Source organism: Bos indicus x Bos taurus, chromosome 5, assembly GCF_003369695.1.
Source record: "Bos indicus x Bos taurus breed Angus x Brahman F1 hybrid chromosome 5, Bos_hybrid_MaternalHap_v2.0, whole genome shotgun sequence".
Classification (NCBI taxonomy): Eukaryota; Metazoa; Chordata; class Mammalia; order Artiodactyla; family Bovidae; genus Bos; species Bos indicus x Bos taurus.
The window spans coordinates 44,748,582-44,772,599 of record NC_040080.1 but is presented as its reverse complement, the minus strand read 5'-3'; the positions used below and the strand labels follow the sequence as shown (position 1 = coordinate 44,772,599).

Genomic DNA, 24,018 nt, shown 5'->3' with positions numbered 1-24,018 from the left:
AAATAGGAAGCCTGAGAGGCTTGCTGACTGCCTCCAGGAGACACCACAGAAGGTCCGTCTGTCCCGGCACAAAGAGGTACGTGTGGGCTCGGCGCAGGGTGAAGGGTGGGGTCGGGAGCAGGGGCGTGTAGCAGTCTGGGATGGGAAGGACAGGGAGAGCCTGGGGGTGTCAAGTGGGCAAGTGTGCCCCAGGGACTTGGGAGGTTAGGGCTTGGCCTTTTGGGAAAATCTGAACCCAGACTCCTGGGAAGCCAGTGGACAAGGAGACAGACAGCAGGGACAGACCAGTCTGGGTGTTGGGGGAAGGGCTTTGGGAGTCCAGTCCTCACTGGTGAATCTGACTGTCCTGTCAGCAGGGAAGATGCCTGGGGCGGTAGAGAGTTCAGGCCTGGGAGTCACACAGCTGTGTACCGTTGTCTTTACTTTGTCACTAAGGTGTCACTAAAGGGTTGGTGGCAGTGATAATATCCTGTCCTGGGCTTCTGTCTCATGTCTGGAACAAGGGAGTGCCGATAGTCCCTGACATCCTGGTTTAGAAAAAGTCTGTGTGTGCATGCACATGCACACACATTCGTGTGCGTGCACACACATGTGTGAATGTCCACGGGGATGCAGAGATACAGGAGGCAGATGATGAAGCCAGGAACCTTGTTATGCTCAGACCTAGATTGGTGTGGGTTGAGAAGCTCATGTCGGAAGATAAGAAGGGAGCAGGTTCCTTACTTACTTAGAGACATGTCTTCCCCCCTCCAAGAACGTTTTCTTTATGGTTGTACTCTGCCCTGACCACTGTTGATTAGCTGGGTTTGGGCCAAGCTGTGGATGCTGCCACTGATGTGAGTTGGCTAGGGGGTGGGCGTCTGCGGGTGTTTTTGTCCAGGTGTGCACTTGCCGGGTGGATGGGAAGGCCGGTGTTTCTCCGGGTCCCCACTGAGATAAGAGCCTGTGGGGACTCGCCAGGCAGCCCGCAGCAACAAGTTGCAAACGTGCAGTGTGTAGTCTTTAGACACCTTGCTATTCCATTTTCGTATAACCAGATTCTAATTTTCTCTGCTTATCATCTTCCTTGCTTTCTAATGGTTTTATAACAAGTAAAATCTGTCCTGCTAATTTTGGGTCACCCTTTTTTTCATTCATTAGTTTTACTTATATTGTGCTATATCCACTAACATCACAGGATACTTCTTGAGTTGTTTAATGAATGTATTTAATATTAAACAAGTGAATCCATGGATCTATGCTTTGCTAAAAAATTAAAAAATGGGAGTACATAAAAGTGATTATAACATACATGTTGTCCTATGGCTTAGTTTTCCACTTAGTATTACATTTTGGACAACATTCCATAATAAGATGTAGAGATTTGACTCATTAATTAGCCCTGAGAGATACACGACATTTATCAGTTTAGGTGTTACTGAAAGAGCAGGATGGGGTCTGGCTGCTTGCCGTTCAAAAGCCAATAAGCAGGCCAGGTTGGTGGAAAGGAAAGTTTGCTTTATTTCAGATGCTGGCAACTGTGGTTGTAGATGTCTGTCCAAAGGCTGACTCCCCCACACTGGCAACCAGTGGGGCAAGAGCTTTTATAAACAGAAGGTGGGAATGGGGGCTACATACAGAAACAGCACAATCGCCTCTGACAGTCATCAAATTGGTCATCGCTGATCTGCCCAGTGTCATCGTTATTGTTTTAGGTACAGTTAATCTTCAGTTCCGGGGTCCATTTGTTCCCATTTCTTTGAGGCCAATTCTCAGAATCGTGGCAGCTTATGTTGTGGGTATAGTCTGGTGGTCACGTAGTTAACTTCTCCATCTTGGTGTTTTAGTATCTACAAGACAGCTCATAGGATATGGCTCAGAATATTGTCTATAGCCCTTGAGAAAGCACTAAAGATTCTTGACTATACTTAATGATTACATTATTATTATTTGGTCTATTTTGACTGTTTTTTCCTTTGTTTCTGTATTTCTCACTTTTCTGATTAAACTTATTCTTTGACTAAAGTTTTCCACGGACAAAAGGCAGGCAGAGGACATGGTGGGGTGGAGGGTAGGCAAGGACCAGGGGGTCCTGCTCCATATCATAGGTGCACCACGATTTACCCAATCCCACGTTGCTAGACACTTGGGTGGTCTCCAGTTTTCCACACCTGAGAAAGTCTTCCTACAGCCCAGATTCCTAGAAGCAGAATTGCTGGGCAAGAGACTGCACATTTAAAATAATAATAGATATTGTCAAACCATCCTCAAAGTAGCTGAACTAACATACATCCCATGGCAGTGCATAAAAAGGCTGGTTTCTCTTTAAGGAAACAGTCCATCTTTTAATTGTGTCCAGTGTAATGGATGAAAATTATCTGGTTCTCTCTTGGATTTTTCCTTTCCCTGGTGATAGGTGAAGTTGTGCATCTTCCATGTGTTGAAAGGACATTTGGATTCAGTTTGTAATGTGCATGGAAAATTCCTTTACATTTCTCAGTGGGTTGGTTGTCTTTTATGTATTGAGTATTAATATATTTGGAGCGTTTTAGGAGTGTTTCATTTATTACTTGTATAAACCATTTATTGACATATGTTGAAAATATGTCTTTCAGATTACCACTCTATTTTCTCTTTGGTGTGTTTAAAGATACCTTGCATTGTATAAAAATGTATTCATTGCTTTTAAGTCAAATCTGTCATTATTTTGTATTTCAGGCTTTCTGGATTCGGTGTCTTATTCAATCCCTGAGATTAAAGAAATATTTTAGAGCTTTTATCATTTTTAGCTTTGACATTTAAATATTTAATCCATTTAGAATTTGGAGGTGTGGGTAATAAGTAATCATCTAACTTTAAAAAAAATGATTAGCTGGTTGTCTCAATATCAGAGTGTGCAAACCATGTGTTCTCTGTGATTTGAAATTCTATTATTACTTCCAATTCCTAAGTCGTTCTTTTCCTTAACATTTTCTGTTCCATCTGTCTACTATTATACTCATCGTTTTTCTAACCAATAGAGCAAGTCCCTCATGTTGGATTTGTTATAATCTAGAATCAGTTTGTTAAGCCAGTTGAAAATCTTTCTGGAGTCTTACTTTGGATTGTCTTAAATTTAGAGATTACTTGGGGGAATACTGATCCCCAAATAGGGGTCATAACAACAGCAGGCAGCCTTCTACTTTAAAGCAGAAGGTACTGACATTTCTGTTGACTCTAATGTTACTGTAGTTTTCTAGTACATACCCAGAAATGCCAACATTCTTTTCAATTCCTCATTTGCCAAGGTTTATTTCTTTGTTTCATCAGGAATGGCTTTTGTATTATCAAGTATTTAAGGGCATCTGTTGAGATAAGCTTATCTTTTTCTCCTTTTAATCTGTCTGTTGATCTATTTCTATTAATCACAAAGAGAGTTGATGCATTCTTCTTTTTAAAGTCTTCATCAGGCTGTCCTATGAAATTGTTTTTGTCTGGAGTGAATTTGTGCCTTTTTTCCCCTTTTCCAATTGCTATTTTTATCATTAAATTTCTGCGGGAGTTTGAGAAGTTTGGTGAGCATGTTTATTTTATTTTGAGTGAGAAGGCATTTGGCTTTTCTCTCCTCTTCCTCCCTCTCTTCCTTTTCTTTCCCCCTTCCTGTCATCCTCTGGTTTCCATGCTTAATCCTCACTCATAGTGATCTTTAACCCTTACATTTTAAACACACATATTTATATTTAACTTATGTTTTCCATCAGCATTTGGGCTTACTCAGAATATATACATTCCTCCAAAACAAGGCAAGATCCTTAGCAAGCTTTCGGTTCATCTCTGCTTTTTCCCTGTAACCTCACAGCCAACACTTGTGTTAAAATGATCTCAGTTTTACTTCAATGCTGTTACTGTGTATTTATTTGTTTTTACTTTGAAAAGTGGAGTTGCTCAGTCATGTCAGACTCTTTGTGACTCCATGGCCTGTAGCCTACCACGGGCTACAGTGGTAGCCTCCATCCACGGGATTTTCCAGGCAAGAGTACTAGAGTGGGTTGCCAGTTCCTTCTCCAGAGGATTTTCCTGATCCAGGGATTGAACCCGGGTCTCGCTCATTGTAGGCAGACGCTTTACTGTCTGAGCCACCAGGGAAGTCAGTAACAATATTTCTTTACTTAACAGTAAGTCCTATTGGTTTCTTTTTTCAAAATTGATTCCAGTATCACGTGCTATCTCTCTTTCTTGGGATTTTTTTTTTTTTTTCTGAAATATATGCTAGAGTAACTCTCTTTAAAAAGATCTGGAAAGCTTTTTTTGTCCTTACATTTCCAAAATATTGTGATTTTTTCCCCCTTGAACTTCAAAGTAAGCTAGACTTTTTATATTTCTAGGTTCAAACATATTTTCTTCTCAGTATTTTCAAGACATTACTATCTATTTAGTATCCTGTGTTACTTGTTAGAGGACCTTGCAAACCCAATCTTTTTTCACTGAAAATAACTTGTTTGTTTACTTCTGGAAGCTTCTAGGATTACTTTTTACTCTTTGATGACCAGAAGTTTATTAGCATGTGACTGAGTATGGTGCTATTAAAAATGAATTTTGCTTTTAACTTAGTAGGTTATTGCCTGATTTAAAGCCCTGTGAATTTTTCTTCTATTTGCAATTTTATCTCTTTGGTTGCACATGGAAAAACCCCAAATAACAGTAGCATAATACTATATAAGTTTATTTTTTCCCTCACATGAAAAATGTCCAGAGGTAGGCAGTCTCAAACTGTATGGTTGGTTCACAGTGAGAAGAGGGATCGAGGTTCCTCTTTTTCTGTTGCTTATGACTCCTATACTCAACAGAACCTTATAATTCAAAATGACTGCTGGAACTCCAGCCATCACTGCAAACTGGAGAAAGGAAAAAAAGCAGGAGGGCAAAAATAGATTCCTCCTACCTGAGCCACTTCCTTTAAGCAACTTTTTTTGAAAGACACACACAATGATTCTACTCACATCTTCTTGGACAACATTTAGTCACATGACCACACCTAGCAATAGGAGAGTATAAGAAACAAAATCTTTTATTCTGTGCAGCAATAAACCTAGGTAGAACCTAACCTTTCGTTACCAAGGGGAAAGGGGACAGCTAGGCAAGCGCCACCATCTGCCGTACCTGCCCTCAGTTCTCTGTCTTCTGCTTCTAGATGTTGGAACTCTTGAATTTCTTTCCTAGGCCTCAATTTTTCTCTAAGACTTTTCATTTCCTAGCCTATATGCTGTCTTCAATATCTACCTTTGTAACATGACAGTTTATAGTGTTAATTCTGATTTGGCCCATTATTGAGTCATGGTGTGTGTTTGTTTGTTTTATGGATTTCTTCAATAAAACTTCAATAAAATTTCAATTACCTTCAAATGCTAAGAACTCTGTTTTATTTGTTCTTTGCATAGCAATCTGTTCTTAAATGGCCATGATTTCTCAAATCTCCCTGAGCATGCTACTTAAGATGTTTCAATGTTTTGTTTTGTTTTGTCTTTTCACAGACATTTGTGCATATCTGTAGAAGTGTCTGTTGGGTCAGTATATGTCAGAATAGAGATGTACGATACCAATAATTGGGAAATATAACACTATGCTACTCACTATTTTAACTGGTTAAGAACACAGATTCTAAAGCCAATCTCCTGTGCTACAGTCTCAGCCTTTTCCTTTCTGCTGTATCATCATGGACCTATACCAGTTTCCTCATCTACAAAGTGGAGATTTTAACCTACACATTGATGTATTAATATCTGTAAAGCCTTTTGAACAGTGGCCAGATGATGGTAAGTGTTTTGTAATTGTTAGCCACTAATACGAATTCTCTGCATGTAGGTGTCTTTTATGCCTGTGTCCTTGGATGCCATTAATTTGTTTGAACTATTTATAGCATAAAGGTAGTCACTTGTTCTCCATACTTCTGGCACAAACATTTATTTTTCACTTTGTCCTTTGCTTTGTGGTTCAGTTATTTTTATAAAATACCGAAGTGTTCACTTTTATGCACTTTTATTTCTCAGCCTTTGTCTTTGATTTCTTCTAGTGCTTTGAAACTTAAATAGTTCAAAGATATTCACTTGTACAGTTTGCAAGTTTCATAGGATTTAACTGCCTATATTTACATTTTTCATTGATTTGATACATGGGGAATGGTGTAAGGTAGGGATTTAGGCTGATATGTTTTATGTTGTTATTCAATTGTTTCAACACTTTTTATTATTCCATCACTTAATACTGTTTTGTGGTTCCTCTTCATCACGTAGTACATTCTCTAGAGAAATACAGTTCGTCTAATCAGTATGTCCACTGATTTGCTGTGTGTGTGCGCGCACGTGTGTGCATGTGTGAAAATCCATTAGTTTACTTATCAGATCTTTATAATAAATTTTTATATTGAGTGGAAACTCATTATTTTATTGAACTATAGTTGATTTACAATATTTAGTAGGTTTCAGGTGTAAAGCAAAGTGATTTGGTTATACATATATATATCCGTATTTGTTTTACTTTTGATTCTTTCCCATTATAGTTTATTATAAACATAGTTTATTTATAATAGCTTATTATTGAATATAGTCCCTGTGCTGTACAGTTAGTCCTTGTTGTTTATCTATTTTATATATGGTAGCGGGCATCTATTAACCCCATACTCCCAATTTACCCCTCCCCGTTTCCCATTTGGTAACCAAAAGTTTATTTTCTGTTATTGCTTACTCACTCAGTCGTGTCTGACTCTTTGCAAGCCTATGGACTTCCTGCCAGGTGCCTCTGTCCATGGAATTTTTCAGGCAAGAATACTGGAGTGGGTTATCATTTCCTCCTCCAGGGGATCTTCCCAACCCAGGGATCAAACCGGTGTCTCCTGTGTCTCCTGCATTGCAGGCAGATTCTTTAAATGCTGAGCCATCTAGGAAGACCCATTTTTCTATGAGACTTCTTAGTTTTAAAGTCTTATTAACTGTCCTCACACATATTTTTTCTCTTGTGAATTCCTGCCAAAAAGAAAGAAAATCTTGTTAAGTTTTGATTAGAGTTGTGTTAAACTTATAACTGACTTTCAGAAGAATTAACCTCTTTACATGTGAGGAATTTGCATTTGTGGTAAGACCCAAAGAGAAACTCTGAGTTTTTAGCTGAGTTCCAGGTAGGCAGAGCAAGCTGCACCAGCTCAGGCAGACTCTCCTTTGCCTGCCAAGGCACTGCTCCCCTGCAGGAGCTAAAATACTCTCCCCAGCCCCAGACAAACCCACTCTTCCTTCCCAGGCATTTCTTGGACTAACCACCCCACAAAGATCATCAAGTTTGGTTGTCCCTCATGATCTCACGTGAGATACGTCGGGTTGGGCCCGTTTTACAGATTTAGAGAGTGAGGTTCAGAGGGCACTGATAAGTCAGCCCAGGCCACCAGCACAGGAGGGACAGGGCCTGTGTTGAAAGTCAAGTTGGCTGTGCCTAGAGCCGTGCTTTTCCCAGCAACAGAGCTTCTGGTATGTGTCTGTGCAGCTTGAGTGAAGTTTTCGACAGTCTTACGGACAGAAAAGGAGTCACGCTCCTCTCTGTTCTACTTTCCTGGTACTTCCCGGGGGCTGGATGAAATGAAATAAGGAAATCCCCAACCTTCTGCAGAAAAAAAAGGGAACCGGCATTTCAGGGGGTAGTGTGGGAGGAATGAGGTAAATGGAACAAGGTGGGGAGAGCACCAGGCTTGTGTGTGTGTGTGTGCAGGTGTGTGTGCGTGTGTGGTGAGGGTGTGTGCACGTGCTCACTCCCACGGGAGAAGCACGCCCCAACACCCAGTGACTCCCCCGGGTCAGTACCTGGTGGGGGGAAAAATCCAATACCAGGCTTCTGTCTTGAATTTTCTCATTACCAGGGCAGTGTGACCCAGTGGGGACCCACATCTGCAGAGGCCACTGAGTGCGTCTCCTTCGCGGTCACATCCCGGGCACTGAGTTGAGGAGCAGGGACGGTCCCAAGGTCCAGGCTGAGGCAGCAGTGGGGCTGCAGCCAGGCAGCAAGGCCACTCCTGGGTCCGCCCTACCACGTGGGCCAAGTCCCACGGGCTGACGCTTCCTTCCACAGGCCTGGAGGAGGCAGGATCCCGGAGAGAGGAGGATTCCCAAGAGCTGATGACATGGGTCTAGCCCAGCCTCCAGCAGGGGAGGAACACAAGACTCCAGGACAGTGAGGAGCCCACACCTTGCCCAGACGTGGACCCACTCGAGCGGGCTACCTGTTCTCCAGAGCTGAATCACGAGATGACACTGACCCAGGGGCTGCTCCCCCTGGCTCTGCTGGCGCTCTGCTGGGGACTCAGCATAACAGGGGCTGAAGGTGAGCCAGATCACCCCCCTCCTTTTCACTGCCGGGCCACAGAACCCAGACCCCCCAGCCTTCCCTCCCCTCGACCATCTCTTCTCTCTCCTGGTTTTCCCTGGAGGCCTCCCTTCCCTCCCCCAGCACTCCCGCTCATTCTTCTCTGGCCTCCTGTAAAGACCTCTCTGGCTGTGTGGCTTCTCTGTCCACATTTCCCGGTGTGGCATTCCAGACCTCTAACCTCCTGGCTGGCCATTCCAGTCCTTTGTCTGACCTTGCATTCCCCCCAGACACTCAGCACCTGGGGGTCTTGACCAGTTCTCACCTCTGTACCTTTGCTCTTGGGGACCCTCAGCCGTGGGGGAGGGAGTGTCTCTCCTCTTGCCTCAAGGCCCTGCTGAGATGTCCCCCAACCCCAGGCTCAGGCCACTGACCACCCTCCCCAAGGGCTCCCAGAGAGCTCAGCTCCCCTGATAACCCTGGGAACCACACTCCACTTTCCAAGCATCAGGCCTAGCGGGGCCTGATCCGAGAGCAGGGTGGGGAGGTCCCCAGAGTAGGCCCCTTAGGGGTGGGTTTGTGCCTCTGTTCCCAGGCTGCGCCCGCCCAGAGGCCCAGGGGCAGGGCCTGTGTCTGACGCATGTGCCCACCTGTAGTGGGAGGGACTCTGCTCCTCCAGGAGCAGAGCAAGGCAGGGGCTCACGACACGTGCTCTGAATCAACTAGAATATTGTGTTTTTCCCCAGACAAGAGGGTCCACAGCTGGCTCCCTTACACCTTCACATCTGCAGAGACAGCCGCCCCTACCCCCGCCAAGGCCTCTGGGGACCTTTGCCTGGGCTCTAGGAGCCTCTACAGGACTCTGGGAGACTTCTTTGCAGTGCTGTGCACCCAGGAGGGGCTGCAAGGGGTGGTGACAAGGGACGTCTGAGGGGGAAGATGTGACCCTCTCTCTGCTTCCCTCCCTGGCAGAGACTGTCCCGATGCAGACCCTGCGCTGCCATAATGACTACACCAGCCGCATCATCTGCAGGTGGGCGGACACCCAGGATGCCCAGCGACTGGTCAACGTGACCCTCTACCGCAGGCCCAAGGAGTGAGTGAGGAAGGGCCCAGGGTTGGAGGGCAGCGAGGGGCGCTGCTGTGTGGGCAGTGCCAGGGGTTTGGGGCTGGACAGAAGGTGGGGGCGGGAAACTCCTGCCCAGGAGCTCCTGACCCACCAGGCGGCCTGCCGGGCCCAGGGGCTTGTGTCTGATGTCCAGTTTGGGAGAAGAACCTCCGATGTTAATATTGTTGATGATGGTAATAATCTCCTATTTTGTCACAATTGAACAAAATCAATCGGCAGAAGTCAATTTTGGTTCATCCTCCTTATGAGGTGGGCAGGACAGGGACATGATACCCAATTCACAGATGGAGAAACTGAGGCTGCAGAGGTGAGGTCCCTCCCCCTGGCCACAGTGGGGTCAAGGCCTTAGCAGGACAAGTGTCCTGTGGCCAGCCTGCAAGGCTAAGCTCCATGTCTTCCCCAGGCCCTGCTCCCTCCGGAGTTGGGGCTTCTCCTCTCGCCTCACCTAGTTTCCAGGGCATAGCCCATTTGGGAAGGTACTCCCACCATTCTGGGATCCGGTGATAGTCTAACTCACCATAATGGAAGTAGTTAAACAGCAGGCATCACAGGGTCTGGGGAGACCCCTGACGACCTCCCCTAGGAAGAAGGGTTTTCGCTCCACAGCATCATCGCCCCTGCACTCTCTCCCCTGCTCTCCCCAGAGCCTCTGTCCTCCTTGTCCACTGTCCCCACCCCCAACCTCAGCTGTGGCCTGCCTCCTCCTGCACTGGGACAGCAGACACCCCCAGAAGAGAAGCTTCCCAACATCTCCCCCGACCATGGCCTGCCACCTCCCTGGATACTCCCTGCAGTGATTGCCTGTCCCAGGCCTGTCTGAGGCCAGAGCCGGGGTCCCACCTGGTCTTGCTGCTCAAGGACATCACTGCCATCCCAATCTCCACTTCCCCATGCTGTTGAGGGACACTGTCCAGGGATCCACTTACAGATGCCAACCAGACTGCAGCTCAGGGCCTCCGAGTCCAGTCTCCTAGCCCGGCTGTCCATTCTTGGCTTCCCTCTGAGGGAACTTCCTCTAAAGAGTGGTCTGGAGCCCTGTTTCCAGTGCCTCTCAGGTAATTCCTCCAGAGCCCACTCTCCCAGGACTCTGCTGCCCCCAGCAGGCCATTTAAACTGCTCCCACTGGAGTCAGTGATGCCCACTTGGTGTAAATCAATGGTTAGTCCTGGCCTTCTCCCCACACACCCACAGGCAGCACCTGACAAGGACTGGCTGGGCCTAAACACGAGGTCCCACTGTGGTACCTCCCTCCCTGACCCTGGCCAGCACCTGGGCCCTTTCCTGTGTTCCCCTGGCCCGCCCTTTTCTGTCTCCTAGTCTGTTCCCTTCTCTGAAGGGGATGATGTCCCAGGGCTCTTGGACCTCCATTCTCTTGCATCTGGATCCGGCGGCAGAGATCCAGCCCCAAACTATGGCTCTGACCCAGACATGCTCTCTCCAGCCTGGACCTTTCCCCAAGTTCCAGAACCATAGGTTCACTTGCCTCTCCACATTGTCCCTTATAGTCTTTAACTTCAAGTGTCCTAAACAAGTTCCTGCTCTGCCTCCCAAAGACAGCCCCTGTGCTAGATTCCCATATCAGTTCACCAAAGGGGAGCTTCCAGGGGCTCAAGCCAGACAAATGGGGACAGTCTTTTATTTTTTGCTTTTCAGTCTCCTTTCCCTCCTTTCCTTCTTCACCACAGCATCCAATCCATCAGCAAATGTGATCGACTTCATCTTCAAATAGAAAGTGAATCTGGCTAAGACCCTGATCCAAACCACTTCTTATCACTGAGATAGTCCAGAATCCTCCTAACTTGTCCCTCTGCTTCCAGTATTGCCGCCCCACCCCCAACTCAATCTATCCACAGCTCAGCAGCCACAGGAATCCTTTCAAAGTGTGTGTCAAAACATCACTCCTTTGCTCATAACTCTCAATTTTCCTCACTTTCAGTGAATTCAAAATTCTTTACATTCCTTTTAAGCACCGACCTTCTGTAACCTCACTGTGCTAGGCTCCTGGACCTCCCACACTCACATATCTACTCTACACACACTGTTAATTGCCTAGTCACACAACATCCCAAACCTATGCCGACCCCAGGACCTTTGCACTTGCTGTTCCCTTTCCTTGAAATCCTCTTTCCCCAGATTTGGCATGGCTCCCTCCCTGATCTCCAAGTTTCTGCTCAGATGTCACCTTCTCCAAGAGGTCTTCCCTGCCTCCTTTATTTCAAATTGTATCCCCAGGCCAGCCCTTCTGGCCTGCTCACACCTCTTTCCTTCCTGACTTGTCTATGTACACTTTTCTCCATTTGACATGTGACATCATTCCTTCACTGTTTTGTGTATGTCTGCCTCTATTAGGATGTCTGCACTGTAGACAGGGATTTGCATGTATTTTGTTTCCTGCCAGGCTCCCTGGTACTAAACAAAGCCTTACATGTAGGAACCACCTGTTAATATTTGTGAGTGAGTGATTCTTCTCTCTGGGCTAACCTTGTCCTCTCCTGGCAGGGACCATCCACAGCGAGTGTCCTGCAATCTTAGTGACGACAAGCCCTGGTTAAACAGCCCTTGTCCTGGCTGCGTACCCAGAAAATGTGTTATTCCTTACCGAAACTTTGTCCTTGCCGACTTTGACTACTTCTCATTCCGACCGGACCAGCCTCTGGTCACTGAGCTCACCGTTAATCTGAGTCAGCATGGTAAGGCCTGGGGTCCCTGGCCAAGCATAGTCCCCTGTGAGGACAGGGAACCCTGGAGTGTCCACAAACTCCTGGCCTACTTGGGGAGGCAGATGTGGAAACATCTAATCCTCCAGGGTTGTAAGGACCATACAAAGGGTGTGGTGGGCCAGGAAAAGGAGCAAGGGATTCTGCCTTGGGGAGAGGACCCAAGAAGTTTCCAGAGAAGGATACACGTCTGCTGGGTACTGAGAGGTGCAGGATGACCCTGGGCAGAGGAACTAATAAAGTGTGGACTGAAGAGGGAGTAACAGGAGTCACAGTGCCCTCTGCTGGGAAGGAGGCCCCACAGGCCACCTCGTGGGCATGGGGCAGAAGGAAGCTAGCTCCCTTTGGAGTTTAATTTGAGCACCTTTCATGGAGCTTATGTTCTGAAGCCTAGGAATCTGCACAGCTTCATTCATGTTCACACTCAATCCCCATGATTTAGCAGAAGGCAGTCTGAGGTCCATGGAGAAGAGGGGTCTGTCCATAGTCACTCAGCCAGGGGAGCAGTGCCTGGCCTGGGACCCAGGCCTATCCACACATGGGCCACAGAGGACCTTCACCTCCCGCACAGTCGTCCAGCCCCTTAGGGACCCTTTCCTTCCTGTCCCTCCAGTGCAGCCCCCCACACCCAAGGACCTCAACATCACTGCTACCAGGGAGAGTCTCCTGCTGTTCTGGAGCATAGCCCATGACGGTTTCCAGAGCCACTGGCTGTCCAGCCTGGAGTTTGAGGTGGTCTACAAGCGGCTTCAGGACTCCTGGGAGGTAGGGACCCCACCAACTGTGCCCCAAACCCACAAGGATCCGGCCCAGCCGGCCCTGCTCCAACAGCCCCTTTCCCCTCCAGGATGCCCTCACCATCCACTCCAAGTCCCCCCAGGCCATCTTGGAGCTAAAGAACCTTCAGCCCAGCAGCACCTACGTGGCCCGAGTGCGCACCAGGCTGGCCCCAGGCTCGGGGCTCTCAGGACGACCCAGCCAGTGGAGCCAGGAGGTTTCCTGGAACTCCCAGCCAGGTGACAGAGTTGGGACAATGCTCCCTTGTGGAGAGGGGAGCTCATTACATCTCCAGGACAGGAGTCCAGTGTACACACAACAGGATCCTCGGGTGCTCTGTGTTCAGAGTGGCTTCCTTGGGCCCACCCCGTCCCTACTGTGACTCTGCAGAGGCAGCGGCTGCATCTGACTCATCCCCAGGCCCCAGTTTGCTGTCCACGTTATGTGGAGGAACAATTACAATTTAACCACAATGGTATATGGGCAGCTGTGTTTTCGTGAGGGCTGCATGACATGTGGACACGCCAACATGACGGTGTTATTTAATAAATCCCCGAACCCCGAGGCTGTGATGTCCTCCCCATTTTGCACAGGGGGTGTGAAGTTTCACAGAATTCACCCTCTGACCTGAGGTCACATGGCTGGCAGGTCAGGCTGAGTTTAACCCTTGATGTTCTTGGCCCCACAATCTCTCTGTGACGAGTCTCATGGTGAGCCCACTGAAGGCTAGGGAATGAACGAAGGAGGACTGAAGGAGGGTTTGTTCTCCCTCCCAGGGGATGAGGCCCAGCCTCAGAACCTCCAGTGCTTCTTTGACGGGGCCACCCTGCTTACCTGCACCTGGGAAGTGAGGTCCGAGGTAACCCACTCCGTCTCCTTCACCCTCTTCTACAAGACCGGCCCCAGTGCACGGTGAGTGTCCCCTGCCTCTGTCCCCTCCCCTCCTCTAAGCCTCACCCTCTCCAGGCCTCCTCCTGTCCCTGGAGCCCAGCAGAAGCCACAGCTCCTCCTGAGGTCTCACCCCTCACATGGCCCTGCCTCCCCCTGCCCTGACCTCTGCCATGATCCTCAGGGAGGAAGAATGCTCTCCCGTGCAGAAGGAGACTGGCAGCCCCTACATCCAGCACCGATGCCAGATTCCTGTGCCTGACCCCAGGAACTACAGCCAGTACATCGTCTCTGTTCGACCAAAGGTGGAAGAGAGACTTATAAAGAGCTCAGACAACAGTGAGTTTGCCCCTAGCCTTCTGTGTGGAGCATCTCCCAACAGCACTGCTTCATTCCTCACGGTCCAGACTTCATGTGTGTCAGTTTCAATGAAATACCCCAGGAAGCCAAATGGAACAAAAATGATTCCAGTCTATCCTGGAAGTTCTCAAGAAGCAATAATGCAACAATGACAAATAACATGAAGGAAGATGCAATTGATATTCCTCAAGAATATCAGTATTAAAAAACCTTTTATCTCAGTCTTTTAGCTCTATCTTCCCTGGTGGCTTAGATGGTAAAGAATCTGCCTGCAAGGCAGGAAACCCCAGTTCAATCCCTGTGTTGGGAAGATCCCCTGGAGAAGGGAATGGCTACTAACTCCAGTATTCTTGCCAGGAGAATTCCATGGACAAAGAAGCCTGGCGGGCTATAGTCCATGGGGTCACAAAGAGTCAGACACGACTGAGTGACTAACACTTTCACTTTATTTTCCCCTCCAACTTCTCAGTTGCTTGAAAGTTCCTACTTCTGCCCACGACCTCCTGGTCTTCCTACTGATTTTTCCCTTCCTTTCCCAGATTGGATTTTTCTTTTTCAAGTTTCCAAAGTCCTCCCCAGACTGATATTTTCAGAGTTAATAATAATTCACCTGTGATTTACTTCTTATGTTGGGTACTGCTGCTGCTAAGTCACTTCAGTCGTGTCCGACTCTGTGAGACCCCATAGGCGGCAGCCCACCAGGCTCCCCCATCCCTGGGATTCTCCAGGCAAGAACACTGGAGTGGGTTGCCATTTCCTTCTCCAATGCATGAAAGTGAAAAGTGAAAGTGAAGTCACTCAGTCATGTTCGACCCTCAGCGACCCCATGGACTGCAGCCTTCCAGGCTCCTCTGTCCATGGGATTTTCCAGGCAAGAGTACTGGAGTGGGGTGTCATACTAGGGGGCCTTGCAGGTTAAGTTCCCCGGTTCCTGTTATATAGTGAGGACCTCATGCAGAGGAAACTCCTGCATTGCTTCTCGATGATCAAGTTCTTTTTCCCAATCTCTAGTATGTGTCAGGGACAGCAGCCGATTTGTCTTAGTTACCTGGGTTTAAATCCACTACTTATTGTTTGGGATCTTCCAGACTGCAATCTTTGTCTCTACCACTTGATAGCTGCCTGTCTTTGGAAAGTTACCTAATCACTCTGGGGGTCAATTGTTTGTCTGAAAAGTGGACAGATTCAGAGTACTTACTACATCCAGTTGTTGTTATAATTGAGTGAAATTATTCATATAAATTTAGCATGTATAATAATGCTTAGAACACTGTCAATATTCTAGATTAGAATAAATTAATAGAACATTTATTTCTATTTAAATACTAGGGGTAACCCATACTTTTGGTCACCGCACTACAAAACAAGCGTATATTAACATCTCCCAAGAGAAGGGCATTTCAGGTCAAAATAGATGACATGGTGAATGGGGGTGCAAAGACCCTAAGATGGGTGGGACCTGGGGTTCTGGATTAATGGAGAGAGCATCTGTGATGAGCATGGAACACAAGAAATGTTCCACTGGAGGAATATTAGAAACAATATGCCTTAAAAGTTTTCCTCCCTCCAGTCCAGATGGCTCCCCCAACCCTCAACGTGACCAAGGGCAGAGATGGCTACATCCTGCACTGGAGAGAAGAAAAAATGAGCTACTCACACATAGCTTGCATCTTCCAGGTCCAGTACAAGAAAGAAGGAGCCTCATGGGAGGTGAGAGACTGTGCCCAGGGAGGGGCCTGGAGGGGAGGAAAGGGCAGCGAGACAACACTTGGGAAAATGCCACCTGCCCAGATGCCTGGCTCCCAGCATGTGACCAGCCACAGAGAGCCACTGGGACTTGGTGGCCACTCCAATGAGCAGTCTCATTGTCTCTTCCTTTGGCGAAGGAACTGAGACTCAGAGAGATGATGTGAACTTGGCCAAAAGGGGGCATGGACATCAGGAGGGGGAGGGCTGAGAGGCAGCTGGAGGACGGGTTTTCAAAAGTCATAATAAGGTGACACTTCTTCATAAGAATCTTATCCAGAATGCAAATGTGCAGCTGCTAAGAGCAGAGCAGCTCCTGGGGAGGCCGGCAGGGCCTCAGCCCAGGGCTCAGAATCTGGCCCTGGGCCTCAGGCAGCCCTCGGGGCCTGTGGACAGAACCTGGGGCTCCACAGAGGGCAGATCAGAAACCTCAGAGCCAGCCCCAGAATTTTCAGCTGGAAATGGGCTTAAAAACTGAAGCCAGGAGGGAGAGGGTTAGTGGTGGAGCTGGGAGTGGTCCTTGCGCTCCTGAACATCTGTTTGGTGGTCCAGGTTTCGGTCACCCTGCACCACACTCCAGGGGAGATCATATCTGGGGTCCAGGCTGCCCCAAGGCGAGCTGGGAGGGTGAGGTGGGGCATGGTGGCTCCTCAGGGTTTCTGCACCCTGGTGTTGTCATGTGTGCCAGGAGTTCAGTACAAGAGGTGCTCCCTGGTCCTGTCCCTCTGGAGTGTGGTCCTCTGTGGTGAGGCTGATGCTGCTCAGATCTGGGGATGTGACTGCAAGCTGGGAACTGATGGGTAGCAGGAAGGCTGGGGTGCTGAGGCGGGAGGGTTTCGTAGCTGTGCCCACGTGCCCCAGACCTCAGGACTCCTGCTCACACACCTGCCCCTGCAGGACACCAAGACAGAGGACTTCCAGAATGCCCACACCATGTCGCTGCCACCTCTGGAGCCCGCCAGCCGGTACCAGGCCAGAGTGAGAGTCAAACCCGACCCGGGGAACTACAATGGGATCTGGAGCGAATGGAGTGAAGCAAGGTCCTGGGACACCGATTGGGGTAGGTCTGCCACGCCCCCTCACCCCTCCTGGCACAGCCCTGCTGGGCAGAGGACAGGGAGGATATGAACACAGAGACGTAACCCCACCCCAGGATAGCATCCTTCCCTCCCAGACGTCATTAGGGATTAGAAAATTATACCTCCTGGTGTGCAGCACAGACTGCGGCAAGGTCTCCAGAGGACAGAGGAGAGAGCACGTCTCACCAACAGGTCTCCCTGCGACTGAACCTTAGCCTTCTATTAATATGGCCCAGGCTTCTATTGGCTTCCCAGGTGGAGCAACGGTAAAGAATTCGCCTCGCCTGCCAATGCAGGAGACACAAGAGATACGGGTTTGATCCCTAGGTCAGGAAGATCTCCTGGAATAGAAATAATTTGCTCCAGTATTCTTGCCTAGGAAATTCCATGGACAGAGGAGCCTGACAGGCTATAGTCAATGGGTTCACACACAGTCAGACATGACTGAGCATACACACACACACACACACACACACACACAAGCATGATTTCACTAGCCTTTGTGGAAGCTACTACCCAGGGACCACTTAGCCTGAGGAACTACAGACTGGGGCCTGAGATTGGAAAGCTTTGGTCTGATTTCTCAATCTTCTACTTTTGCTAATTTCGTTTATCTACCACTATCTCCATGGTGGCCACCAGGAGACAAGTATAGGACAAGGTCCAGGAGGTGGCTGCAGAAAGAGGACGAAGTGTTTGCAACAAGGTCCCCAGTCCCAGCCAACTGTCAGGGAAAGAGCCCCAGAGAGAGGACCCCAACCAAGCAGAAAGGAGAACTGGGCCACAGGACCTAAGGGAAAGAGATCAGGGGAGTTCTGGAGGGGTCCAGCCAGTAAGGGGCTTAAGCCCAAGTGGACAGTTGAGAGAGTCTTTGATGGGCCTTTGCATCTTCTGGTTCCTCCACCATCACCCCTTTCTCCATCTCTGCCTCTCCTGTTGTCCCTGTTCTTGATGACCTCCCTCGGGAAGTCCCCTGTGATTGCCTTTGGCTACAGTTGCTGCCCTCCCATAGCAACTCCTGCTACTGGCCAGGATCTAACCCTCTGTGTCCTCCCACCAAGTCAACATTGTGGGTGGCTCAGACAAAGGCCCCCTTCTTCTTAGTCAGTTTCTGGCCTCCTCTCCTCCTCTGCACCCCAAGGAAGCAGCGGCACCCTGTCTTCTGAGTCTCCAGCCCTTTCCCTCCCTGGATGCTAATGATCCTTTTTCCTTCTTGGCTTCCTGAAGTGCTGCCCATGTGGGTCCTAGCCCTCATCCTCGTCATCAGCACCTTAATCCTGCTTCCAGTCCTGCACTTCTGTGGCGTCTACGGGTACAGGTAAGGGGACTCCAAGAAGGGGGAGAGTGTTATCCAGGGCCCCAGAGGATGCCAGGGTCACTATCTGTCACAGCTCTGTCACCCGCTCCCAATGGGGTCTTGGACAGATCTGAGCTGTCCCTGGGCTTCAGTTTTACCTCCGTACATAAGCACAGGCAGCTGCCCTGAGGTCTTGGGCAGCAGTCACCTCTTTGTTGTCTTTCCAGGCTGAACCGGAAATGGGAGGAGAAAATCCCTAACCCCAGCAAGAGCCACCTGTTCCAGGTAGGAGCTGGCTGTGAGGGCAGCAGAGGTGCTGGGGCTCGTGTGCTCCTGCGCCCATGTCCCCATGCCTGTGTCCTGCTCCCCATCCTGTGGGCTTTGAGTAGGGCTGGGGGTGCAGGTGGCTAGAGAAGGGACTGGGAAGCTCTAAGAGCCAGGCCAGCCCTGCAAGCCCAGCGCTGAGACCCCTTGGTATCCTCCAATGCTCAGGGTGCCCTGCCGGCGGGGACTCACCTGGGATAGGAGGGAGGGTTGGCATAGGGGGGCTGGTCCCTGAGAGGCTCCAGGAGAGGTGTAGTCACATCGAGGGCAGGTGGATGGTGGGAGGCAGAGTGGTTTTCCAAGGACAGAACGGCAGAGCTGAGTGCTAATGGGTGCAGGGTGGTGGCAGGTGGGAGAGGCCATGGCAGGCAGAAGGCATGTGGGGGGTGGAGATGAGGCTCCTTTCAGAAGGTAATTGAGTGGGGAGGACGGTGAGTCTGGGGCACATCGCGGGAGGCTGAGAGGACCCTGGAGAACAGGAGCCCTTTGGTCAACTACACAGGGCCAGAGCTGCCTTGGGAGGGTCTCAGGGCGGGTGCAGAGGGGGCTGGGGTGAGCAGGGAGCAGGGACAGCCCAGATAGTGTCCTCAGGAGACCTGGGACCCCAGCAAGGTCCCAGCCCCTCTCTGGCCTCATCTCCCTGGTGTCAGGAGGCTGTCCTGCTGGTTCTGAGTATCTGCCTCTTCTGGGGGCTCCTGAATCCCTACCACCCTCAAGGCCTTTCCTCCATCTGCACCTTCTGGAGGGCCCTGACTCCCAAAGATACAAATGCCCTTTCTCTTCCCAGAATGGGAGCGCTGGACTCCGGATGCCAGACAGCATGGCCACCCTGGGCAGTGGGAGCCACCCACACAAGGGGCCGTGGGGCAGCAGTTGCCCTCAGCTCCTGGAGGGGTGAGTGTTGGGCAGGGGATCCCTGGGCGGTGGGAGGGTGGCCTCCTCCTGCACACCAGAGGTTTGGAGGAGGTGGCTTGGGTCTAGGCCTCAGTTTGAAGAAATCCATAGAGACTGGTGGTGCTAAAGCAAGAGGCATCCCTAGCGAGGGTCAGAACTCAGACTTGACCGGAGGCAGGAGACTGGAGCAGATGACCTCCCTTCACCCTGCTGCCCAGGGAGACCCCACACTGCCCTGGCCCCACTGGGTGGCGGAGGGTCTGTGAACCTTCATGGCCTCAGCATCTGAGCCACTAGCTTGCCACTAACCCTCATGTGAGAAATGACTGAGCCCAGGCTGGACACCTGGGCCCTGAAGCTGGGTGATAGCAAAGAGTGGAGGGTGGGAGGGGTCCCTGACCTTGAATGAGAGCACAGAAGCTGGAGGGCCAGACCCATGGGGAGGCTGAGCAGCATCTGGTTTCCTGCTCTGGGCCTGCTCCCCAACACTGCCCTGCTCTGAGTTTTCTGTGGGTGTGGCCAGGCCTCTCGTTCCACTACCCACTCTGCCCCTGTGCATGAGCTGAGACGTCTGTCCAAGGAGGTCCCAGCATCTCTGCTCCTGTTCTCCCCACAGGGTGTTCCCTGTAGACTGCAGGCACAGCGAGGTGTCACCTCTCACCACAGAGGACCCTAAAGATGCCTGTGACTCATCATCAGAGCCGGACATGACTCTGACTGCCTCGGATCTCCCCACGGAGCAGCCCCCCAGCCCCCCGACAGGGCTGGCTGCCCCCTCAAGCAGGCCTGAGAGCCAGGCTTCCGGCTTTGACTTCAACGGTCCCTATCTGGGGCCGCCCCACAGCTGCTCCCTGCCTGACCTCATGGGCCAGCAGGTGCCCCCACAGACGGGGGTGAGCAGGAAGCCACAGTCCCCGGGGTCCCTGGAGTACCTGTGTCTGCCCGCAGGGGGGCAGGTGCAGCTGGTCCCGCTGGCCCAGGTGAAGAGGCAGGGCAAGGCCGGGGATGGGGACACAAAGTCCAGCCCAGGGGCCCAGACGAGCCCTTCCCTGGAGTCAGGGGTGGACCCTGCCCCTCCAGAGCCTGGGCTGATGGGGGTTGGTCAAGATCAGAAGGACAGGGCCCCCACAGTTCTGCCCACTGGCTTGCCTGAGGATGGCACCGTAGCCTCTGGTTATGTCACCACCCCAGATCTGATATTCACCCCACCCATCGGGGCCCCATCTCCCTCCCAGGCTGCCCCTCCAAACCTCCCCTCAGACCAGAACCCCACTTTCCATCCTGGACTGGCTGATGGGCCCCCTGTAGCCTCAGCCCCCCAGAAACCAGAGTTCGAGGGCTATGTGGAGCTCCCTCCAGCCACAGGCCAGTTTCCCCAGTCCCCTCTAGCCAGCCCTGCCCCTCCCAGAGTCAGCAGCCCTGTCCTGAGCCCAGGCCCGCACCGGGCAGATGTGTCCCCCACCTCCCCTACCCCTGAGGGTCTCCTTGTCCTGCAGCAGGTGGGTGACTACTGCTTCCTTCCTGGCCCTCTCTCCCCCCAGAGTAAGCCCACTTCCCCAGGACCCTGTCCTGAGATCAGGGACCTCAACCAGGTGGTCCAGGCTAAGAAGCCTCCGGCTCAGGCCTTTCCCCAGGTGCCTGCCATTCAGCTCTTCAAAGCCCTGAAACAGCAGGACTACTTGTCACTGCCCCCTTGGGACATTAACAGGCCTGGGCAGGTGTGCTGAGTCTCTGTAGACCTTGAGGGAAGGGAACAGAGGAAAGGCCTGCCTTTCCTCCTGCCCTGCCTGACCCTCCTGCCGCCCCTGCTCCCTTCCCTGGTCCTTTCTGCAAAGCCATGGAGAAGCTTCCATGTTGCAACAGATGGAGACCAGAAAAATAAGTTAACTGTCTACCTCCTTCCTTGGCCTTCAGCAAGGTCAAGCTTCTCTCCCTCCCTCCCTTCCTCTCTGCCACACACACACACACACACACACACACACACTGTTCTTTGAAATTAACTTATTTTAGGTTCTGAATTATTGGAGCTTTATATATATATATACCAGAGAAGGAAATGGCAACCCACTCCAGTACTCTTGCCTAGAGAATCCTGTGGACAGAGGAGCCTGGTGGACAGCTGTCCATAGGGTCGTACAGAGTCAGACACGACTGAAGTGACTTAGCATGCATGCATGCATTGGAGAAGGGAATGGCAACCCACTCCAGTATTCTTGCCTGGAGAATCCCAGGGATGGAGGAGCCTGGTGGGCTGCCGTCTATGGGGTCGCACAGAGTCGGATACGACTGAAGCGACTTAGCAGCAGCAGCAGCATATATACACACATTCATTTCATTTGTCTCCTTTTCCTTTTTACCGAGTGTCCCTGCTTTTGCTATTGTCTTCTTTCTCTTTCCACTAATTTATCACTAGAATTAGTTTGAGGTCCAGGCTAAGCCCATTCTGAAGTTCATCCTGTCTCCATCAGAGCCTTTTCTGATGCTGACATGTCTGGTTTTGTGGAGGATTTCTGTCTGTCCCTAGCAGGCATGAATGTGCACAAGATTCCAGCCTGGAGGCAGGAGGCTGGAGGCACAGTGTGGAGGCTTGGGGGTTTCAGACTTGGAAGAGTAGCCCTGGACACAGCAAGCATCTGTCAGCCCCAAGTGTGCTAGCAAAGCACCAGCCTCAACTGTCACTCCCAAAATTGTTACTTCCCATGGACTTGGCATGGGAAGCACTGTCCTGAACTCATGGGAAACACTGCTAGTCCCTTCGACGTGACTGGGGAGCCTCAGGGGACCTCCTAGTCCCTGCATCTGAGCAGTGGGCAGTGCAGGTTGCTGGTTGAAGTGATCTCCTTCCTATACTTAGGCTAGTGGGGCCAGGGAAAGTTTGAAAGGAGTTAAAAAACCATGTAGAAAAGTCAGAAAGAATTGCTCAACACGGGAAAAAGGAAAACAACCCAAGGGCCTGGACACTTGAGCTTATAGTCCAGATCTCCTGGCTGCCCTCCCTCCAGAAAGACCTTACAACTCCCACCCCCACCAGCCACCTACGAGAGGCTTTTGGTCTGTGATTGGCCTACACTGAGGATCTAGGTTCTTTTAAATCCTTGCCTTTCTGATATGCAAAAAATGGCATTAAATTATTTCAATTTGCATTATCTGGAAACTACCATGTTTGCACATATTTTCCTATTTCTTGGACATTTGTATTTTTCTTCCCCTGAGCTAAACTCATTAAGATCTCATTGTGTCAGATGTCCACTTTTTTCTAAGTAACCTTTACAAAGTATTTAGCTCTGGCTGGCCTTTCACAGATGGTGCAAATTTATTTTCTAGTTTGTGGTTTGCTTTTTAATTCTGTTCATCACTCTTTTGAGTGTATTCAATGTAGACTTGTCTGGGTGGTTAAATGAATCTATGGGTGAACTCCTTCACGGCTCCACTTTTGGTGTCAGATTTGACAAAGGCCTTCCCCACTTTAAAACTGCATTTGTCCAAAGTTATATTTTTTCTGGTTCTTTTTGTGTTTGAAAATTGTATGTATGGAATTCTTTTGGAATGTATGCATTTAAGAAGGAGAGCCAGCTTAGACAAGTAGCCCAGATGTTCTGGACTCACTGGTGGAATCACCCATTCTTCAGCTGTGTATCTGATACAGAAAATCTGTGTATACACTTGGTCCGTTTCTAGACTTTTTATTACATGATCTTCTCCACGGACCCCACTGCTTAGACTGTTCTAGCTTTATCATATGTTTTAGTAAATGGCAGAACAAATGTTCTTGTTTCTTTCATCCATAAAATCCCTGTTGATTATGGCATTGTTTGTAGCCGAAGAAAATGATAAACAGTTGAAATCTTCACCCATAGTAAAACTAATCACAAAATTTGAGTCCCTTCTAAGGTGGAATCCTGTGTGCAAAATGAATGAAGTGGACCTATGCGCATTAAGAGAGAAGTCCAAGATGTGAATTCCAAAATGGTTGGAAAAAAACTGTTAACTGAAAAAAAATTGTGATAAAATATTTTTATTACAAGACATTAATGTGTATATAAGTGTTTAGGTGGATGCGCAGGGGTGCCGTTTGAAAGCCCAGTCACCCTAAGGAGGATGGACTCAGTTCAACAGAAGGGCCTTCTGTCTACCACAGTGAGCTAGGGGCAGTTTTGATCAGACCTAAGATGCTGGTTGTAACAGAATGAGAAGCAAGTGGTACTCCCAGGGCAAGCCAGAAGAGAGTGAGGGAAGGAGAAAGATGGGCTGGGGGAGAGAAATATAAAGGACACACTTAAGCTGAAAAAAGGGATTCCTTGTAATCCAAAATTCAAATCTAACTGGGCATCTTGTGTTTAGTCTCTAATAAGAGTGGAGACAGAAGAAAGAGACTGAATTCCTCATAAAAATAGATGAGAATTATTTTGTTGTTGTGGATTTTTAACAATTTTTTGTTTATTTATTTTTATTTTTAGCTGTTCTGAATCTTCATTGCTGCTTGGCCTTTTCTCTAGTTGCAGTGCA

General features: G+C 49.5%; 1 protein-coding gene across 1 annotated transcript; it reads left to right on the top strand.

Annotated features, from left to right (window-relative positions):
• Positions 1-23,538, top strand: CSF2RB (colony stimulating factor 2 receptor beta common subunit). The gene is made up of 14 exons (XM_027541750.1): positions 1-76; positions 8,068-8,319; positions 9,274-9,397; positions 11,930-12,120; positions 12,761-12,912; positions 12,995-13,163; positions 13,701-13,836; positions 13,997-14,151; positions 15,743-15,882; positions 16,816-16,978; positions 18,225-18,315; positions 18,522-18,579; positions 19,406-19,512; positions 20,129-23,538. Exons 2-14 carry the CDS (start codon positions 8,244-8,246, stop codon positions 21,237-21,239), a joined length of 2,673 nt encoding a protein of 890 aa, XP_027397551.1. The 5' UTR covers positions 1-76; positions 8,068-8,243; the 3' UTR covers positions 21,240-23,538.
• Positions 23,539-24,018: the final 480 nt, after the last annotated feature.

Excerpts from the sequence above, each read along its gene's own strand:
- CSF2RB (XM_027541750.1), top strand. The coding sequence starts at position 8,244 with ATGACACTGACCCAGGGGCTGCTCCCCCTGGCTCTGCTGGCGCTCTGC. Across the intron at positions 9,398-11,929 it reads CTCTACCGCAGGCCCAAGGA|GGACCATCCACAGCGAGTGT; the intron begins GTGAGTGAGGAA and ends CTCTCCTGGCAG. Across the intron at positions 18,580-19,405 it reads GCAAGAGCCACCTGTTCCAG|AATGGGAGCGCTGGACTCCG; the intron begins GTAGGAGCTGGC and ends TTCTCTTCCCAG.